This window comes from Hemitrygon akajei, chromosome 9, assembly GCF_048418815.1.
Source record: "Hemitrygon akajei chromosome 9, sHemAka1.3, whole genome shotgun sequence".
Lineage (NCBI taxonomy): Eukaryota > Metazoa > Chordata > Chondrichthyes > Myliobatiformes > Dasyatidae > Hemitrygon > Hemitrygon akajei.
Window position 1 is genome coordinate 160,417,180 of NC_133132.1, and position 20,639 is coordinate 160,437,818.

Below are 20,639 nucleotides of genomic sequence, written 5' to 3' on the forward strand. Positions count from 1 at the left end.
TTGTGGAATGCTTTATTACCGTAGTTATACACATTTTTACATCACCACCTTTCATCTGTAGAATTATGCAAATTAATTTGCAAGTATAAACAACGCCACAATTTCGCTTGCAATTCTAATAAGGTCCCTTTTGAGTAAATAAAACATCAGTACAATATATTAAAGACAAGAACACTGGAAATCCAGAGCAACACACACAAAATGCCTGAGGAACCCAGCAGGTCAGGCAGCATCTATGGAGATGAATGAACAGTCAATGTTTTGGGCTACCCCTTCTTCAGGACTTCAGTATAATATTACTTTATACTGTGACGCTAAGCGCAGCTTCAATGCCATATTTATGTTTGCTGATGACATCACAGTCATAGGCTGAATTAAAGGTTGTGACAAATTAGCATACAGGAGTGAGATTGAAAATCTGGCTGAGTGGTACCATAACACCAACCTCTCACTCAATGTCAGTAAGATGAAGGAACTGATTATTTTCTTCAAGAGGAGGAAACTGGAGGTCCAGTAGCCAGTCTCCTTGAGGGATCAGAGGTGGAGAGGGTCAGCAACTTTAAATTCCTTGGTGTTATCCTTTCAGAGGACCTGCCCTGGGCCCAGCATGTAAGTGCAACAGTGAAACCGCAACAGTGCCCCTACTTCCTTAGGAGTTTACAAATATTTGGCATGACATCTAAAATTTTGACAAACTTCAATAGATGAGTGGCGGACAATATATTGAGTTGGGGCTGCATCACAGCCTGGTATGGAAACACCATTGCCCTTGAACAGAAAATCCTACAAAAAGTAATGGATACGGCCCGGATCATCACAGGTAAAGCCCTCCCCACCATTGAGCACATTAACACAGAGCATTGTTGTAGGAAAGCAGCATCCATCGTCAAGGACCCCTACCACCCAGTTCACGCTCTCTTCTTGCTGCTATCATCAGGAAGAAGATACAAGAGCCTCAGGACTCACACCACCAGGTTCAGCCACAGTTATAACCACTCAACCATCTGACTCTTGAACCAAAGGGGGTAACCACTCAACTTCACTTGCCCCATCATTGAAATGTTCCCACAACCAATGGACTCACTTTCAAGGACTCTTCATCTCATGTTCTCAATATTTATCACAATTATTTATTATTTTTTAATTCTTTCCTTTTGTGTTTGTTGTTTTTGCACATTCTCTGTGTGTCTAGTTGGTTTGGAATTTTGATGACATATCCTGTATGTACTTCGATAATAAATTTACTTTGAGCTTTGAACTTGAAATCAAATGTAAGTACAAAATTACTTAAAGTCAGCTAAATTTAAACTAATTTCATATGTTTCTTTTGTGTAAAGACTTTACTGAGTACTCAAGTAGCTTGGTGTTGTGTTTTCAAAATCTCCTATGTTAGGTGAATTACTATTAGTAGAGCTTCACAACTTCTGAACCACTGTAAAGAATACTTAATATAAATCACAGCTTCCATCATACATAGAAAATGGAACAGTACAGCACAGAAACAGGCTCTTCAGCCCACTATTTTCTGCTGAACCAATTTAAATTAGTAATCAAATAGCAAATGAAACTAACCTATCTACCGACATAATGCCCACATCCTTCCACTTCCCTCACATTCAGGTACCTATCTAAACGTTTAGAACATAGAACCATACAGCACAGGAATAAAGTAGTTATAGGTTTACTCATCAAATTAATTAAAAAATCTAAATACTTTTTTATTCATATGGCAGCATTAATAATAGGAAAGACTCACTTAGTTTGAACTGCGATGGAGAGTGGACGAAGCTGCTGGAACTTGATCAACACAGAAAAATCTGCAGTATCTGCAGATTTCTCTTGTTTGTGCTGGAAGTTGATGACGGGCTCTGATCACTGCAACAGCTGTATACAAAGGACAGACTAATCCTAGTCACCACCATCTGAAGAAAGATCTCCCACAGATGTGACCTTTATTGCAATTTAATTTAGTTGAGCATGATGTCCTAAATGAAAACCACTTAACACTAAGAATGTGAGCGGATCTGGAATGTAATACGTTGTCTCACGACCAATATGATCTTTGAAAGTTCAACTGAAATGATATGATGACTTCAATGCATTACAGGATTTGTATCGTGCATTAGGGCCTTTTTTTAATGCTGGGGGAATATCTTGTAGGAGAAATTAAAACAAAATTCTATAATTATTGAGAAACAGTGCAGAAATAAGCCCTTCTGGCCCATGGAGCTGCCCAACCCAGCAACCCCCAATTTAATCCTAGCCTAATCACAGGGCAATTTACAATGACCAATTAATCTACCAACTGGTACGCCTTTGGATTGTGGGAGGAAACCGCCTGGAGCACCCAGAGGAAACCCACACAGTCATGGGAGAACGTACAAGCTCCTTACAGACAGCATCTAAAGTTGCTGAAAGCTCTAGCATATTTGGGAGGGAATACAATTTTAGTAAACACACCATAAGAGATTCTGTAGATGCTGGAAATCCAGAGTAATGCACACAAAATGCTGGAGCAACACAACAGATCAGGTAACATCTGTGGAGAGAAATAAACAGTTGATATTTTGGGTCGTGATGCTTCGTCAGGAAGAGGTCAGAAGCCAGAATTAAGAAGGTAGGGGGAGGGAGAGGGGAAGGACTATAAGCTGGCAGGTGAGGGAGAAGCTTTTTGGGTGGGGTTAAGGGAGAGGTTGCAAGAAACTGAGAAGAACCACTCCCAACTTCGTACTTCATTCTCCCCCCCCCCCCCCCACCCCCCCACCCCTTCACCTGGTCTCTCTATCACTTGCCTGCTTGTACTACTCCTTCTTCCTTCACATCCTGACTTCTCCCCCTTTCCTGTCCTGTGATGGGTCTCAGTTCAAAACATCGACTGTTTGTTCCCCTCCATAGATGCCACCTGACCTGCTGAGTTCCTGCGGTATTTTTCGTGTGTTGCAATTTTGGTAATGTTATTGAGTGGATGCATGCGAGATATGCAAACGTTTGAGAATGTAGATGGGGTGGCACAGTAGGGTAGTGGTTAGCACAACACTTTACAGTACAGGTGACCTGGGTTCAATTCCTGACGCTGCCTGTAAGGATTTTGTACTTTCTCCCCGTGACTGCGTGGGTTTCCTCTGGGTGCTCTGGTTTCCTCCCACCATCCAAAGACGTACCAGTTGGTAGGTTAATTGCCCATTGTAAATTGTCCCGTGATTAGGCTCAGGTTAAATTGGGGGATTACGGGGCGACGTAGCTGTAAGGACCGGAAGGGCTTATTCCATGCCATATCTTAATAAGTAAATAAATAAAATTGCACTGATCCCCAGAAACTCATGTTCTTTGGCATGCGTATAGTTGAGGAACAAAGAGGATCAATTCAGGATAGAATGCAGTAATAACATTCTGGATAACAGAGGGTAGAGCATGGGAAGCTGTTGAGGAGAGTATTGGAAGTGTTAAAACAGTGACAAGGGAAGGGGTAGGGATGAAGATAATTGGCATAGGCAGCTGATATAGGGCTGGTTTTATTAAGGAGGATGTGATGACCTTCACATCAACATAGACATCAAAAGAAGAATAGAGATGGCAAAAGACACCTTTACCAGAATGAAGAGTATACTGACCAACACTAAACTAGGCATGACAACCCGCCTCAGAGTATTGAAACGTTACGTTTATGCATTTATGTTATATGGCTCAGAATGTTGGACAATATCTAGTAACATGAGGAGACGAATTGAAGCAGCAGAGATGTGGTTTTTGAGGATGCAAAGAATATCACGGACAAAACGAATATCTAATGAGGATGTCTTGAACAGAGCAAGCACAAAAAGAGAAATAATGTATGAGATCATGAAAAGGCAACGTAACTTCATTGGACATGTGATTAGGAAAGAGGAGTTAGAATGCACGGTAATTATGGGAAAGATTGAAGGGAAGAAAGCAAGAGGAAGGCAAAGACAAATGATGATGGAGACAGCAGCCAGAGAACTGGAAATGAATACCAATGAACTGATCCACTTGACCCGAAACAGGAGTGTGTGGGCCATGGCAGTCAAAGCTCAAACTGGGCATGGCACCTGATGGTGATGATGACGATATACAATATCAGCTGATATGGCGATCAGGATTTGTGAATGTATTTTATCAAGGGAGCAATAAGTAGGCATCAAGGGCGTTATGAGTTCCAACACTGGGTTGTGACTGCAGAATAACCTCATTATGAGCAGGTGGAAAAGCATCCGAGACTGCTACATGGTCAGTCTGAATCCAGGTGACAAAGGTTTTTTGTGTAAGATGCATTAGTCCATAGTATGATGTAATATCATTCTGTACAATACTTGAATATTTTTGTCTGTACTAACAGCAACATTACTGACTGAAACACTCCTGTTGTTGACACTCCAGCTTACAATCCTGGAAGAGAAAAATGAACAATTTCAGAGTGCCTTCAAAGATTTTGAGAGAAAACTAGGAGAAAATCGGGTCCTTTGCAGAGAGAAGGAGGTCCTTCTGGAAAACTTGAAAAAAAGGGAGAAGGAATTGGTCACTACTGTGCAAAGGTAATAATTCATCAGATAACTGTTTTCTGCCTTTGCGTGCTCTAATTTGTCCTTGTATTCTAGAGACGAGAGGACAAAAATCTAGGTAGCTATTGTAGTGAAATGCTTAATGAGTGCTGCATTTTTAGAGGTAAAATCCTTCAAATGAACTGTCAAACTGAGGCATTGTTTCTCTCGTAAACAAATGTTCAATGGCATTACATTGAAGACAGAGTCATGGAGCACTGCAGCACAGAAACAGGCCCTTCAGCCCATTTCCATGCTGAATTATTATTCTATCTAGTCCCATCGATTTGCATCTGAACCATAGCCCTCCATGCCCCTCTCAGCCATGTACTGTACTTATCCAAACTTTTCTTCAATCTAACCCTCATCCACCACTTCCATTGGTAGTTGGTTGCACACTCTCACGACCCTCTGAATGAAAAAGTTTCCCCTCATGTTCCCCTTAAACATTTCACATTTCAGCTTTAACCATGACCTCTAGTTCTAGCGTGGAAAAATCCTGCTTGCATTTACCCTATCTATATCCCTCATAATTTTGTATACCTTATCAAATTTCCCCTCATTCTTCTACATTCTAGGAAATAAAAGTCCTGACCTATTAAACCTTTCCTTATAACTCAGATTCTCAAGTCCAGTCAACATTCTTATAAATTTTCTCCACCATTGGGCACATGAACCCCAATTCACTCAACTCAGCACTGAACTAATCACTGAACACAACCTATGGATTCTTTTTTAAAGACTTATGTTCTCAGTATTACTTATTATCAATAATAATACTTATTATTATTATTACCATCTTTTTTAAAAAGTTTGCATTGTTTACCTTTGCTTGCAACATTGGCTGTTTGTCAGTCTTTGTGTGTAGTTCTTCATTGATTCTATTGCATTTTTGTTCTACTGTGAATGCATCTCAGCATGGTATATAACAGTCAATCACAGCACAGAAACAGGCCATTCCGGCCCTCCTAAATGTACTTATAGTGGCATATGCATCCTTTAATACTATACTTTGAACTTTGAACTCTGTGAGCTATTAATAATCCACACATATTCAGCTGAGATGTTGTTAAGCATTAGTCTCGGTTCTGTCTACCAATGAAACCTCCACACACTTCACACCTCACCACATTACATTTTCAGTGTGCTTTGCAGCAAGAACAGTTTATAAAACCTTGACTTTCTCACAAATTCACTGATTACTGAAGATTAGGCCTGGGCAAGATCACGAGAGAGCGCACGTTGTTAGGGAGAAGGAACCACTGACAGTGTCATCTTCTCCAGACCCAGATCCTGCCGAATAGTTTGGATGGGTGGGATGTGCTCCTCAATGCAAGCAGGTAGAGCAAACGCTAAGGCTGGCATCTGAAATCTAGAGGATTGCAACTGAACAACGAGTGTGCCAGACTGATGCCATCACAACTTGGGATTCTTGCCAGAGCCATGGTCCTGAAGGCTTCTTCCTCAATTTCAGGATTTAAGCATGCAAGTCTATTCTCTGAAGTTACAGTCCGTTTCTAATTGCTGAGATAATTATTTTGCTGACCTTGCAATCACAGCATCTGGGCCAATAATACCATGCTGTATCAAGACACCTTACTCTGTACAAACTTCATGCTCAAAGCAAGAAATAAGGACCCCCATCAACACAACGCAGACCCCATCACCTTATTTCTTGCTTTGCACATTAAATGTACAAAAATAGGGGGCAAAATGTCAAAGATTTGATTCAGCAAGAATTATTTTATTTGCAGCTGTGTTGATTTATTCCACTGCCCACCATAATCATTTGCGCTTTCTCCTCTATTCCCAAAATAAAATCTTGTGTGGTTACTCAGCCTTGTAGAAAAAGCAGCATTTAGTGATTATATATAATCATTTTTCTTTGCTCCCTGGATGCTGTGCTCTATAGGGTTTGTATGTACCAGTTCACAGGTATAGAACAATAGTTTGGACGCAGGCACTTTGACCAAATGAGTCCATGCTAACCGTTGAGCCCACCCAGCTGGTCGTCACAATTTCTTGTGCTCGGCCCATATTTCTCTGTGAATGGTAGGGCACTACAGGATGTAATGGAACAGAGGAACCTCGGAGAACAAGTTTATGGAAAGTGGAGTCACAGGTAGTCAGAATGGTAAAAAGGGTATTTAGTATGCTGGCCTTCATCAAGACAAGGCATTGAATATAGGAGCTGGAACAATATGTTACAGTTGTACAAGTCATTAGTGAGGCTGCATTTGGTATGCAGTACTAAAGTTCAAAGTAAATTTATTATCAAAAGATATATATTGCACCATATACTACCTTGAGTTCCTGTTCAGGGCCATTGCTATTTTGTCAATTTTACTTGAGGAATGTCCTAACGCTATTATAACAACTTTATTTTAATTTTTAAAAACATCTTCTGTAGGCATAGGGTGGAAGACTGGCCACCCATTTGATTTCAATCATAAAAAAAAACATTTTAAGGTGGCAATTTCTCTTTTATCTTTAAAGAACTGCACACACCATATGTTGATGTAAGCGTGTTGAATTGAACGGTGTGAATTACAGAAGAGTTCAATGCACAAAACATCTTCCATATCTCGCTGTTTATTTGTGATGGCAAAAAATAGTATCTAATCACAATTGATTTTGAGAACCATGTGACTATTGAAACCCTGCACACTTTGAACTTCTCCTGTCCATGTAATAAATATACGGTCAGCTCATGGTTGTGTTACATAATGAGCTCCAAGAATTTGATCATTTTGTTAAAAGAAATGAGTACAATACAACAAATACTGCTTTTGGATGATGGATGAGAGAAGTGTGTGCTTAAAAGTGACAAGCTTTCAGGAAGCCCATAACTCTCCCCCCTTTCCTGCCACCAGTAAAGTGTTGCTGTGAACGCTAAGGGCAGCCTCATGTTGCTTTATGGAATCGGGAATATGGGGAAAAATTCAACAGGTCACATAGGAAAAGGAGTAAATAAAATTTCAAGTCAATGCCTTTGAACCAAACAAAAATTGTAATTTTTTTTCATTTGTGCACTGTATCATCAAGTTCATATTTAAGTTTAATTAACTATACATGAAACAACGATCCTCTAGGGCCAAGGTGCAAAACAGTACAAACAGTCACACACAGTACAAAGCACATATAAGAAATATAAGACAGCAGTAAAACATGCAGTCATCAAGAATATAGATAGCTCAAGTCACTGATTGACATTTCCTATGCATTGATGATCCATGGGTGTTATTGGCAAGGACATCAGTTCTCAGTAGTCGGCAGCTGAACGGACGCACACACACAGAATCGACCTTTCATTCCACTGACCTCGTCCTGTTGAGCACGGATTTATAGCAGTTTAACTGTGTTTCTGTTTACCTTTGATATTCAGTGCCCTCATTATTTGCCTTCTGATGTTTTTAAACCTAGCCTACAGCAGAAGGTAGAAAAGTGCCTGGAAGATGGAGTTCGGCTTCCCATGCTGGACATGAAGCAACTCCAGAATGAGAATGACTACCTCAGGAAAAGGTGTGAACATGCCAGCAAGGTTCGTCTTGTCCTCTTTCCTTCCTGTGCGATACCATTGTTGATAGTGTCACGTACCCCGTGACCAGGTTACCAAACCAGCAGTAATGGAATACACGTTGGAGCCTGGTGTTACTGTAACTAATAGTGTTTTAGTGAACTAAGTAATACGGTACTATAAAATGCAAATATATGAAACAGGTTATCAATGATATATACAGACATGTGGAAATAGGAATCAAAACCAAACTCTTTCAAAGTCTGGTGGTAAATGAATAGCTTTACGATGGTGAAGAGTTCAGTTCCCTTTAGGTCAAGGTAGTTGCTGGTGTACTGCTGGGGTGGGAGGGGAAGAGAGAGAGGGGAGAGATGTGGGGGGGGGGAGAGAGGGAGATATGATGTCATCGCCGATCTTCCCGTTGTCTTCCTGTCCTGTTCTGGACACTGACTGTGACCCCGTACGACCGTTCTTCAGTGGTAGACCTGTCACCCAGGCAAGGGTGGACACACAAACAAGCCCCCACTGGTCGCAGCTTTCACACACTGTGAGCCACTGATTGATTTCCCCCTGAATCGATCCTCCAAACCCCCACCTTCATGTGGGTGCACAACACTCTTCAGTGTCCCGTGGTGAGTCTGCCTGTGTCTTAGCAAACCCGCTTTTTATCATCACTTGCTGGACACCGGCTGTCCATCAAACCGGCTCTGTCTTGCTGTCTCTGCAGGAATCTTACAAGCAGGCAAAAGTGTCCTTGGAGCAAAGGTAAACAATCAGCCAAGGAGCCATAATATTAAATCATATCTCTCTCTCACTCTCACACATCTGTGTGGAATGCCTCCCCCTCCTCTTCTCTCTCTCATTAGCAGTGTAGTTCACGGGGGGGGGGGGGGGTCAACTCTGGACCCCATCTCAGCTTGGTTTGCTCATCACAGTAGAAACACTGTTCTGTGTTCAAACAATCCATTGGGCCACTTCGTCCAATTATGTTCATGCAGTCACTTGGTTTTGTGAAATATTGAGGGAAATAATCCAGTTCAAAAGCCCCAGATTTGTTTATGACACCTGCCAAATATTCTACTCTTGATCACTGTAAAACAGCCTTTTAGGAGGGAGTTTGAGGTTTTCCACATGCTCTCTGAAACATACTTCCTAATGGTTGATTTGAGAGCACCAAGCAGTAGTTTTCCATTTGTTCTCCACCACAGTGTGACTTGTGTGCCTTGTTCTCATCTTATGTCCTGTTGTTTGATGAATGCTCTTATTTATGCTTCTAATGCTCGCTCATATCCTTTGTTTCTGTGATGGGATCCTTTCTGGACTTGGTGTGGATGTTTAGGAGATAGGGAAGTGCAGGGGCCATGATCCAGGTGTAGGTTGTTGGGGCTAGGCAGACTGGTAGTATGATGCAGACTGCATGTGTCGAAGGGCTAGTTTCTGTGCTGTGGCGATCTGTGACTCCATTATCTCCAACTGCAGTTCTTAGCTCCAATCCCAAGATGGTTTAACGGGTGATCCACTTGGCAAGGAAAGCTGCAGATACCAGCCATGTCTGCAGATCAGAGAGTGAGACGGAGAGAGAGCTCAGAGGGTAGCATTGTTGGGGATAACAGGGGAGTGGTGGTGGATAGATCAGAAGATCCAATATAGGTAGATTTATAGGAAGTTTCAGGATGGATCAGTTCACATAGACCCTTTAGCCAGTGATATCAGCCATGTTTTAACATTAAAAAGTGAACCAAATTATTTGAAGACCTGCTCTCTGTAATGGTCAGGTTGCCGCAATTCAACGTTTACTCTTCATTTACGGCCAAGTACAGTTGTGATTGCTTGAAGCTTTTTCTCTGGTACTAGCATGCTGGGTCCTGACAACTTTGAAAAATATGGATGTTCTTGGAACCTCTTGCTACTCCTCAATGCTTGCTTCAGTAACATCTTCTCAAAATTTATTCTTGGAGTCCAATAATAATTTTGGTACGTGCACCCCATTCTGTCTTAGGTTGCTGTATCCTTCTGATGGCCCGATGATCAGAGTATCATTTAGTACTGTAGAGGGCAGTCTAACCCTGGTTTTGTATAGATACAGTAAAACTTTTATTGCATCCCAATACTCTAACTTAAAGGCCAACATTTTATTTTCTGCAACTTTCTACAACATTTGCATGACTTACTTGCATGGTTCCTCAAGTCTCAGTGGACCTTTGCTACTACTTGTCTCACCTGAGGAAATGCTCTGTCCTCTCTTTTTTAAAATCCAAGATGAATAAATCACAAAGATGAGGAAGTCTGCAAAAGCTGGAAATTCAGAGCAGCACACACAAGATGCAGGAGGAACTCCACAGGTCAGGCAGCATCCATGGAAGTGAACAGTCGACGTTTCAGGTCAGGACCATTCTTCAGGAGTGAGAAGGAAGGAGGAGGATGCCAGAATAAAATGGTGGGGAGAGGGGAAGAGCATTGGCTGGAAGGTGATGGGTGAAGCCAGGAAGGGTCTGCTAGCCCCTGACTCTTTGACCATGTACCCACAAGAACCACATATCTTCTCCAGCTCTTGACCTTTCCCAACCACTTGGCTTCACCTATCACCTTCCAGCTAGCCTACTTCCCCTCCCTCCACCTTTTTATTCTCAGTCCTGAAAAAGGGTCTTGGTCTGAAACTTTGAGTGTCCGTTCATTTCTGTATATGCCGCATGACCTGCTGACTTCCTCCTGCAATGTGTGTGCTGCTCTGAATGAATGGTATTTGCTTGTACCGAAACCACAAAGTCACAGTTTTCTCTGTTTGTTTTGGTTGCAGACAGAGGTTGATAGATTCCTGATCAGTCAGAGCAAGAAAGGATACGGGATGAAGGCAGGAGACTGGGGTTGAGAGGGAAAATGGATCAGCCATGATGAAATGACAATAGACAATAGGTGCAGAAGTAGACCATTCAGCCCTTCGAGCCTGCACCACCATTCTGAGATCATGGCTGATCATCTACTATCAATACCCGGTTCCTGCCTTGTCCGCATATCCCTTGATTCCCCTATCCATAAGATACCTATCTAGCTCCTTCTTGAAAGCATCCCGAGAATTGGCCTCCACTGCCTTCCGAGGCAGTGCATTCCAGACCCCCACAACTCCCTGGGAGAAGAAGTTTTTCCTTAACTCTGTCCTAAATGACCTACCCCTTATTCTCAAACCATGCCCTCTGGTACTGGACTCTCCCAGCATCTGGAACATATTTCCTGCCTCTATCTTGTCCAATCCCTTAATAATCTTATATGTTGCAATCAGATCCCCTCTCAATCTCCTTAATTCCAGCATGTACAAGCCCAGTCTCTCTAACCTCTCTGCGTAAGACAGTCCAGACATCCCAGAAATTAACCTTGTTTTTCTCTCTCTGACATTGCAGATTCCTGTATCTCATGGTATTTTAGTTTTATGTTCTTGTCAGCTAACCTTTCTGTCAACAGCAAATTTAGTTTTTGCAATTCTCTGTACCAGCCTCCCTCAACAATTTATAAATGGAGTAAAGTAGTTGAGGTCCCTTACTTGTTAAAAAGGATCTCAATGTGGCATCTGAACATCCCGCACCTTGTCTCTGGTTCTTGTCACATGGGCAGAAAATTTGAATCAATTTCAAGATCTCTTATAACTGTCTCAAGAGGAACTTCAGAATCAGGTTTATTATCACTGGCTTGTGATGTAAAATTTGTTAACTTAGCAGCAGCAGTTCAATGCAATAAATAATCTAGCAGCAAGAGAAAAAAACATAATAAATAAACAAGTAAATCAATTACATATTGAATAGATTATTAAAAAGTGTGCAAAAACAGAAATACTATATATTTTAAAAAGTGAGGTTGTGTCCAAAGCTTCAATGTCCATTTGGGAATCAGATGGCTGTTCCTGAATCACTGAGTGTGTGCTTTCAGGCTTCTGTACCTCCTACCTGATGGTAACAGTGAGAAAAGGGTATGCCCTGGGGGCTGGAGGTCTTTAATAATGGACGCTGCCTTTCTGAGACACTGCTTCATAAAGATGTCCTGGGTACTTGGTAGGCTAGTGCCCAAGATGGAGCCGACTAGATTTACAATGCTCTGCAGCTTCTTTCGGTCCTGTGCAGTAGTCCCTCCAGGCCAGACAGTGATGCAGCCTGTCAGAATGCTCTCCACGGTGCAACTGTAGAAGTTTTTGAGTGCATTTATTGACATGCCAAATTGCTTCAAACTCCTAATGAAGTATAGCCACCGTCTTGCCTTCTTTAGGACTACATCAATATGCTGGGACCAGGTTAGATCTTCGAAGATCTTGACAGCCAGGAAACTTGAAGCTGCTCACTCTCACCACTTCTGATCCCTCGTCTTACTCTTACTGAAGTCCACAATCAGCTCTTTCGTCGTCCTGACTTATCAAATATCTTTAGTGAATCTTAACAACAACATCCTTAGAAATTCCACTAACAAGAGAAAATATGCAGATGCTGGAAGTCAAAGTAATACACACAAAATGCTGGAAGAATTCAGCAGGCCAGGCACCAGCTATAGAAAAGAGTAAACAGTCGACATTTCAGGCTGAAACCCTGATTCCGCTCTCCATGATCTTATTCTTCAAAATATTCATTCTTCATTGTGAATTGCTCTTTACAAATCCATCTGTGGCCTCATGAAAATTTAAGGCAATTAGTCAGTCTAATCAACTAATAGACTTCAGCAGTAGTGTCTTGAAAAATAGATGTTTCAACAATTGCACCTGTCACTGTCTCTCAGCCAATCTGAAAGAAATGCTCCTGATTTGAGGAAGTGCACTCAGGGCATCTTCACTCACATCCTTTAAAATCCTGGAATGGAAATGATCTTGTTTTTGGTGCTTTAGTTCCATTATATTCACTATCACTATTATTTTGGTTATGTTAGTCCTTGCTTCTTTGCAGCTGCCAGGTTTATCAAATCATTGGAAACTTAGTCCACAGAGCTTAAATATGTAAGATAGAAATGGGGATGGACTCATTTATCAGCTAATTAAATGATAAGCTCACATGAAAAGCAGAGTCGATGATATCTGTTAAAATAAAACTAAGTTAAAAAAAAATAGATTGGAATTGGGTTTCACATTTTTAAATTTATGGCTGGAAATCTCTCTCTCTCTCTTTCTCACCATCCATCATCAGATCCCTTCTATCCCCTTATCATTTGCATCTGTGTATGCCGAGCTTGTTTCTCTTATTTGTCCTTATTTCAATTAATCTCTCCCCCCCTTCACTCCTTCCCTTTGTCTTCCCATATCTCGCTCCTCTCTCCCCCTCTTTTTCTCCCTCCCCCTATGCCTCCTCCAAGTCCTCAGAGAACCTTGCTTTGTCCTGATCTTCCCACTGTCTTTTTCTTCCATTTCTCTGATTCCTCCTCACTATTTAAAATCGCTCAGGAAGCACCAGTACAGTGGAATGCTTGAGACCAGTTTCACTGAAAACAATTTTGTGTTTGTGTAAACATGTCTGCTTCTTTGACATACCCTGTTTGTAGAAGCAAACAGCAAAGTGTTGCTAATGGTAAAAATGCCAGGTTGGTAACAGGCAACCTGAATGAACAAGGCTTGTCAGCCTGGAGTCAATGTACTGTTGCAAAACTCCTTTGGATTTCTTTTCTTGGTCTACAGGTGATTGACAATCAAGAACAGCAAATAGAAAAGTCCAACCTGGAGAAAAAGGTAATCAAGCATCTTGGAAAGTGAGCAGGCATTTGTTAAGAAACTAACAGTTATTGACAAAAATTACCACTGGGGATTAAGGCCATGATCTCCACGTCAGCACCATATGCAACTGGTGCTATTGGCACAGGTAAGTCTCGCTGTGCACCTGTAAGGAATCCTGAGTGTGAGCGATCTCCTTTTCACCTGACGACTTGGGCAAAGTATCCAGAGGTCTCAGTTTCTATGTAGGAATTCAAATCGGTTTGGAAAGTCAGTTTAACTGAATTCAAAATGTGTTCATCCCACTGAGGTTCTGCTGATGTGGAGAGAGAATTTCCCTTTATCTGTACATTTGTGTGAGCTGCTCTTGGGGAATTAACATTTTGATAAAGGAAAGTCATGTCATACCTGGATTAAACTTCAATTGGGCCATGTTTGGAGTACTGCATGCTGCGGAGGTCACCACATTGCCGGAAGGATGCGACAACTTTGGGAAGGGAGCCTGGATTAGAAGTATTACTCTAAGAGAGTTTGGACAAATTTGGAAAACTGTTTTTCCCTCGGGAACATCTGAAGCTGAGAGATGTTTATGAAAATGAGAGGAAATAGATTGGGCAGACATTCTTTTATCCCCAGATATCAAATATTAGAGAACATAGCTGTAAGGTGAGAGGGAAAAGTGTATTCACAATGTAATTTGTTTTCTTATTAAACATAGAGTTTGGCGCCTGGAATGGGCTGCCAGGGCAGGTGGTGGAAACAGATACAAAAGACACATGAACAGGCAAGGGTTGACGAGATTATAGACTGCGTACAGACAGAGGGGATTAGTTTAAACTGACATTTTGATCAGCACAGACACTGAGCGCCAACGAGCCTGATCGCTGATGGTTGTTTTGTGTTCTTCAGCTGTATCCTTTTCTATCCCATTCTATAAATTGAATAAGCTTGAACTTGTATGGATGAGTGGGAAAAGATATGACATAAGTGCTATTTCATTAAGTCAATTTCATGAAAAAAATTACAATATTTGCATATTAGAAAATAAGAGAATTTGAACATTAATACACATAGCTTGTTAGGAATATTGAGTACTGTCTTGGATTCCCCAGTGTGGAAGAACATTCATAAAGTTTATTTAGAGATTTTTATAGGATGATAACTATTTATAAAAGTAAAGCATTTTTAGTATTATATATTAACTCAGTCAAATTTAAGAGCATAGGATTCAGAATAAAAGGAATGAAAAAAAGTTATATTTATGTCTGATTATTTTTGCCAAGTCTTCACAAAATTGTCTGTTGAATTTATAAACTCAAAACATAATTCATGGCTTCTGATAAATACACAGAGGAGGATGGACATTAGTTGCTTGATTAGGGAGTGGACTTCCCAATGTCGATTGTCTATGGTGGTTATAGTAGAGCATCAAGGACAATGGTGGGGGGGGGGGGGGGGAATGCAGAGATGGAATGATAAAAATAGAGGAATCCAGCCAGAGTCGAAGAGGAGGATAGCTACAGGATGGAACAGAAGGTTGGGACCAAGTCTTGTATAGACAGCCTTTCACTGGATTTTAGTCACCAAGCCCAATGGAGTAGTTCAGGTTAATCCCTTCTAATTCATGTAGGAAGACACCCCTCCTGTTTCAGGGAAGAATCCAGCATGTGCTGCCATGGACCTTGTAAGCAGAAATGAGTTCAATAAAAATTCAAAACTTGTATTACGTTCCATTTGATGTGACTGAGTGCTTTCAGGTGGTTAGGACATCAATAAACATGAAACACCGGCAATATTTTTGATACGTGCAACTTGTGCAGTGAGTACATATGAGATTTAGCAATTGTTAGTAATTAAATTGTTCAGCTCAGAACAGAAAATTTGGTCCTTATGAATAAATTTTGAGACCACTATAGTACCTCCATAATCAAATCCTTCAGAATGCCAATGAAAGAAGTCAAGTTTGTTGTGGTAATGCTGATTTGCCAGATGTTCACCAACTGCTGTAATACATTTTGAAGGCTTTAGAGGAAAGGTTGGCACAAGAAAAGTTCGCCTCACAGATGTTTCGGAAGGAACTTGGAGAGACACAGAGGAACCTGCAGCTGTTGAAAGACCTCATGGAAGACGTGAGTGAACCTTTTGGGTTGTCTGTGGTTGATATTGGGTCTAGTTGTATATCTCAAAGACAAATGCAGTTATAATGAATGGAAGTGACATTTTTAATCTTAAGGTAAAGCTAATTCTTATAGCAAAAATAGATGTTTATTGTTCTTAATTTCTAAGGGGTGGGCCTATTTTAATAAATATGACAGTTAAATTGGGAAGCTACACGATTTTTTTTGTTGAAACTATTTTGCTGAAGCAATCACCAAACCTAGCACAGCTACTATTGATTGGAACACTACAACACATACACACAGGTCCTTCAGCCTCTCTAGTCTGTACCAAACTAGGCAAGGAAGTCCACAGAATCTGTTGTCTGTTCCCCTCACTATTGAGTCCCCTATCACTACCATTCCCTTCTTCTCTCTCTTTTCCCTCTGCACCACGGACCCATGCTCAGTGCCTGTAACGTGGTCGCCGTGGTATTCTCCTGGGAGGTCATCCCCCACAAAAGTATCCAGAGCAGCATACATGTTTTTGAGGGGAATGGCCACAGGGGTGCTCTGCTCTAACTGCCCATTTCCATTGCTCCTGACAGTCACTCAGCTACTTGGCTCCTGTAACTTTGGGGTGACTACTTCCCTGTAACTTTGATCAATTATCTTCTCACTCTCTGTACAAGCCGAAGGTCATCCAGTTGCTGCTCCAGATCCCTAATATGGTCTTCAAGGATCTGCGGCCTGATGCACTTCACGCAAATGTAGTCCCCCAGGGGACTCTGGGTCTCTCCATTCTCCATCATAGGCCTACATTTCTCTGTGTATCTGAATTAGGTTTAATATCACTGGCATATGTCATTCCTGTTGAGTTCTCCAGTGTACTGCCGTGAATCTGTTGTGAAATCTGTTGTTTTGTGGCAGCAGTACATTGCTGTGCATAATACTAAAAAATGATAAATTACAATAATAAATATATACTGTAAAAAAGCTTTAGTGCAAAAAGAGAGAAAAGAAAGAAATAGTGAGGTAGTGTTCTGGGGTTCAGTGTCCATTCATACATCTGTTGGCAGAGGGGAAGAAGCTATTTAACTTTCTGTTTAAACTTCTAAGCATCCCAGGAACAACAATGTCCTTTTCTTGGGCCTTCTAGCCTCCACCTTGACATCAACAGAACCCCACTGAGTACAGGGTCAAGCTCCAAACATTTTCTGTCTATTGTTCTACAGAATCCTTCCTTAATGAAGGATTTTAATGAAATGAAATTGAACAACACTCTCTTGGTCAGGAGAGCTGGAAATTAAATTTCCTGAAGAAGGGTCCTTAACCCAAAACATCAAGTGCTTATTCATTCCATAGATGCAGCCTGACCTGCTGAGTTCCTCCAGCAATTTTTTTTTGTGTATAGCAATAAAGAGCTTGATTTCAATTTTCAACTGTGCACACAGAAACCTGAAATACAGTGGCAGCCAGATGCAAGGACATCCACCATCAAGTGCCAGAAACACTTTACACCAGATGCAACTGGCCCATTACCATCTATTAGAAATAGATTCTGCATTTATAATTAGTTTCCATAAAGTTGAAGTGAATCTACTTAATTATTTTAATAATTGAATTACATTTTTATTCATCTGTTTCTAATATTAGTTGCAAACACAATATAAAAGACAAGGAACTGGCTACATCCAGTGAAATCTGGCCCAATATTTTTGTGGCTGTTTAAAAGGAACTTGGACAAATGCATTGCAGAAAATGATGGGTCTGCTGTCCACAGACTGTGCGTTCCAAATCCTAATGTGTTTGGTATTCAAAGTTAGTCAGAGACTTTCAAAACTATAATGTGACCATTTTTGGAAGCACATTTGGCAAGTCTTTCAAACATCAAGTCATAAACACTAGAGATTCCGCAGATGCTGGAAATCCAGAGCAACACGCTGGACACTGGAGGAAATCAGTAGGTCAGGCAGCATCTATAGAAAGGAGTACTAACTAGTTGATGTTTTGGGCTGAGACCCTCCATCAGGACTGGAAAGGAAACAAGCCAGAATAAGGTGGGGAGGGCAGGGAAGGGAGTACAAGCTAGAAGGTGAACCAGGCAAGAGGGTAGGTAGATGGGGGTGGGGGGGGGGGGGGGCGGGGGAAGCAGAAGGAAGTGGAAAGCTCGGCAATGATAGGCGGAAGATGTAATATTCAATGCACAATCATTTCCAAGTCACAGCTTAAAAGATTAGATCATTAATATTTGGACTCAATAATGTGTATTCTAAGAGGCAATTACAGTTAATATATTCTTGACATGGAATTTTTTGCTTCAATAGTAAATAGATAACAATGGTCTTTATTGTGAAGGAATCCTGGCTGCTGATAAATTACTCACTGTAAAGAGAGCAGTAAACCAGCTGCGATTTTATAATACCATCATCATAATTATTGGAACGATAGATTTATTCTGCTGCTTTTTTTTTTTAAAAATGATGCCACAAACAACAATTTTGTTAGAGTAAGGACAGTATTGAGTAAAGTTGGTGAATCTAGGTTCTCAGCTCTGTGAAACGTGAGCCAAGGGGCTGGAGATAATCACCCAAAAGGTTATGTTAAATTTGGCAAAGTATAAGGAAGCCCTTTAGCAACACGCACAACACGCTGGAGAAATTCAGCAGGTCAGGCAGCATCTATGGAAATTAAAGCACAGTCAAGGTTTCAGGCCTCCTTGATAGTATTGTGCAGGTCTCCTGCCAGCAATACTTGTTTAGCCCAGGAAACCTATACGCAACCGCGCACACAATGCCACTTTTGTCCATTACCACAGGGGTGTCAGAGGAGTGTAGATGGACTTTGGGTGACATTCGGATTCAGGAGCAGCGGAGAGCATTTGGTACAATAGTGGAAGAAATTTGAAGAGATGAGGGTTAGGCAGCTTTGGAAAGAAAGTGAGACATCAGGGAACGAGTCCAGGGAATGATTAGGCTGGAAACAATTGTTAAAAATAGCCCACCTGGTAGTGGAGTAGGTGCGCTAGTCCTCTTCAAATAGTCTGGTTCAGGGTGAGTGGCGGCACCTTGTTTGGGCCTGATGATAACATTTGTCGACTGCTAACTTTTGTAAGTGCAATTTTTTTAATGCGTTAACCAAAATGATTTACAGCTCAGGATATATAGATTTATTTTTGCAAGCAGCAGGGAGACCATAAGACAAAGGAGCAGAATTAGGGCATTCAGCCCATTGAGACTCATCCATCATTCAATAATAGTTGATTTTTTTTTTCACAATCGCATTCTGCTGCTTTTTCCCAGTAACCCTCCTACAAATCAATATCTGACTAATCTCTTCAAATGCACTAGATTACTTGACCTTCAACAGGCCCCTATGGCAGTGAATTCCATAGATTCACAAACTTCTTGTTGAAGGTTCCTCCTCATCTCAGTTCTAAAGGGATGTCCCTTTATTATGAGACTGCACCCTCTAGGTTCTATACTCTCTCCTTATTGGAAACATCCTCTCCAAGACCATTCTACCAAAACCTTTCAGTATTCAGTAGGTTTCAATAAGATCCCTGCTTCATCCTTCTGAATTGGACCAAGTACATGCCCAGAGCCATCAATCTCTCCTTGTGTATTAAACCTTTCATTCCTGGGATCATTCTAGCGAACCTCCTCTGAAATCATTTCTTCCTTAGCTATGGAACGCAAAGTCACTGACAATATTTCAAGTGTATCTGACCGACACCTTATGAAGCCTCAGCTGTGCTTTCTTGCAATGCAAGGCAAATGCAATGCAAGCATTCGGTTTGAGAATAGAAATTCATCCCAAAGTGAATGTTCCTATTATATTTGCCTTCTTTACTACTGACTCAAGCTGCAAGTTAACCTGTAGGGAACAAGAACTTCCAAGTTCCTTTATATTAATACAAAGAAGCTAAATCAGCTACATTTCATGAGGAGTTTGAGGAGATTTGGTATGTCACCAGAGAGACTGGCAAAGGTCTACAGTTGTACTGCAGAGGGCATTCTGGTTGCAACACTACCTGGTATAATGCACAGGATTATATAGAACAGCACGTTACAGGCCCTTCATCACAGCATGTTGTGCCAACCACATTACCTACTCTAGAAACTGCCTAGAATTTCCCTACCACATAGCCCTCTAAGTTCCATGTACCTATCTAAGAGTCTCTTAAAAGAGCCTATTGTATCCACCTCTACCACTGGCAGTGCATTCCACGCACCCACCACTCTCTGTGTGAAAAATTTACCCCTGACATCCCCCTTGTACCTACTTCCAAGCACCTTAAAACTATGCCCCCTCATGTTAGCCATTTCAGCCCTGGGAAAAAGCCTCTGGCTATCCACACGGTCAATGCCACTCATCATCTTATACACTTCTGTCAGTTCACCTCTCACCCTCCGTTGCCCAAGGAGAAAAGGCCAAGTTCACGCAACCTGTTTTTCCATGAGGCATGCTTGCGATCTAGGCAACTTCCTTGTAAGTCTCCTCTGCACCCTTTCTACGGTTTCCACAACCTTCCTGTAGTGAGGCGACCAGAACTGGATTGAAAGAACTGCAGAGGGCTGCAGACTCACCAGGCCGATCATAGGAGCATCCTTCCCCACCATCGAGGACATCTTCAAGAGGTGGTGTCTCAAGAAGCTGGTATCCATCATTAAAGGCCCTCAGCACCTGCCCCCCCCCCCCCCCATCACCGTCATCAGCGAAGAGATACCGAGCCTGAAAACATTTATTTATTTGTTTATTTATTCCGGCCCTTCAAGCTGCACTGGCCAGCAATCCCC

The 20,639-nt window shown here is 41.5% G+C and overlaps 1 protein-coding gene across 3 annotated transcripts in view; it reads left to right on the top strand.

Moving 5' to 3' along the window:
- cep85l (centrosomal protein 85, like) overlaps positions 1-20,639 on the top strand; it is a 322,550-nt gene that overhangs the window by 292,399 nt on the left and 9,512 nt on the right. For all 3 annotated transcript variants that reach the window (XM_073057398.1, XM_073057396.1, XM_073057397.1), the window contains exons 8-11: positions 4,396-4,550; positions 7,980-8,097; positions 13,712-13,762; positions 15,766-15,873. In XM_073057398.1, the coding sequence (XP_072913499.1) occupies positions 4,396-4,550; positions 7,980-8,097; positions 13,712-13,762; positions 15,766-15,873 (432 nt within the window). The remainder of the gene's footprint in view (positions 1-4,395; positions 4,551-7,979; positions 8,098-13,711; positions 13,763-15,765; positions 15,874-20,639) is intronic.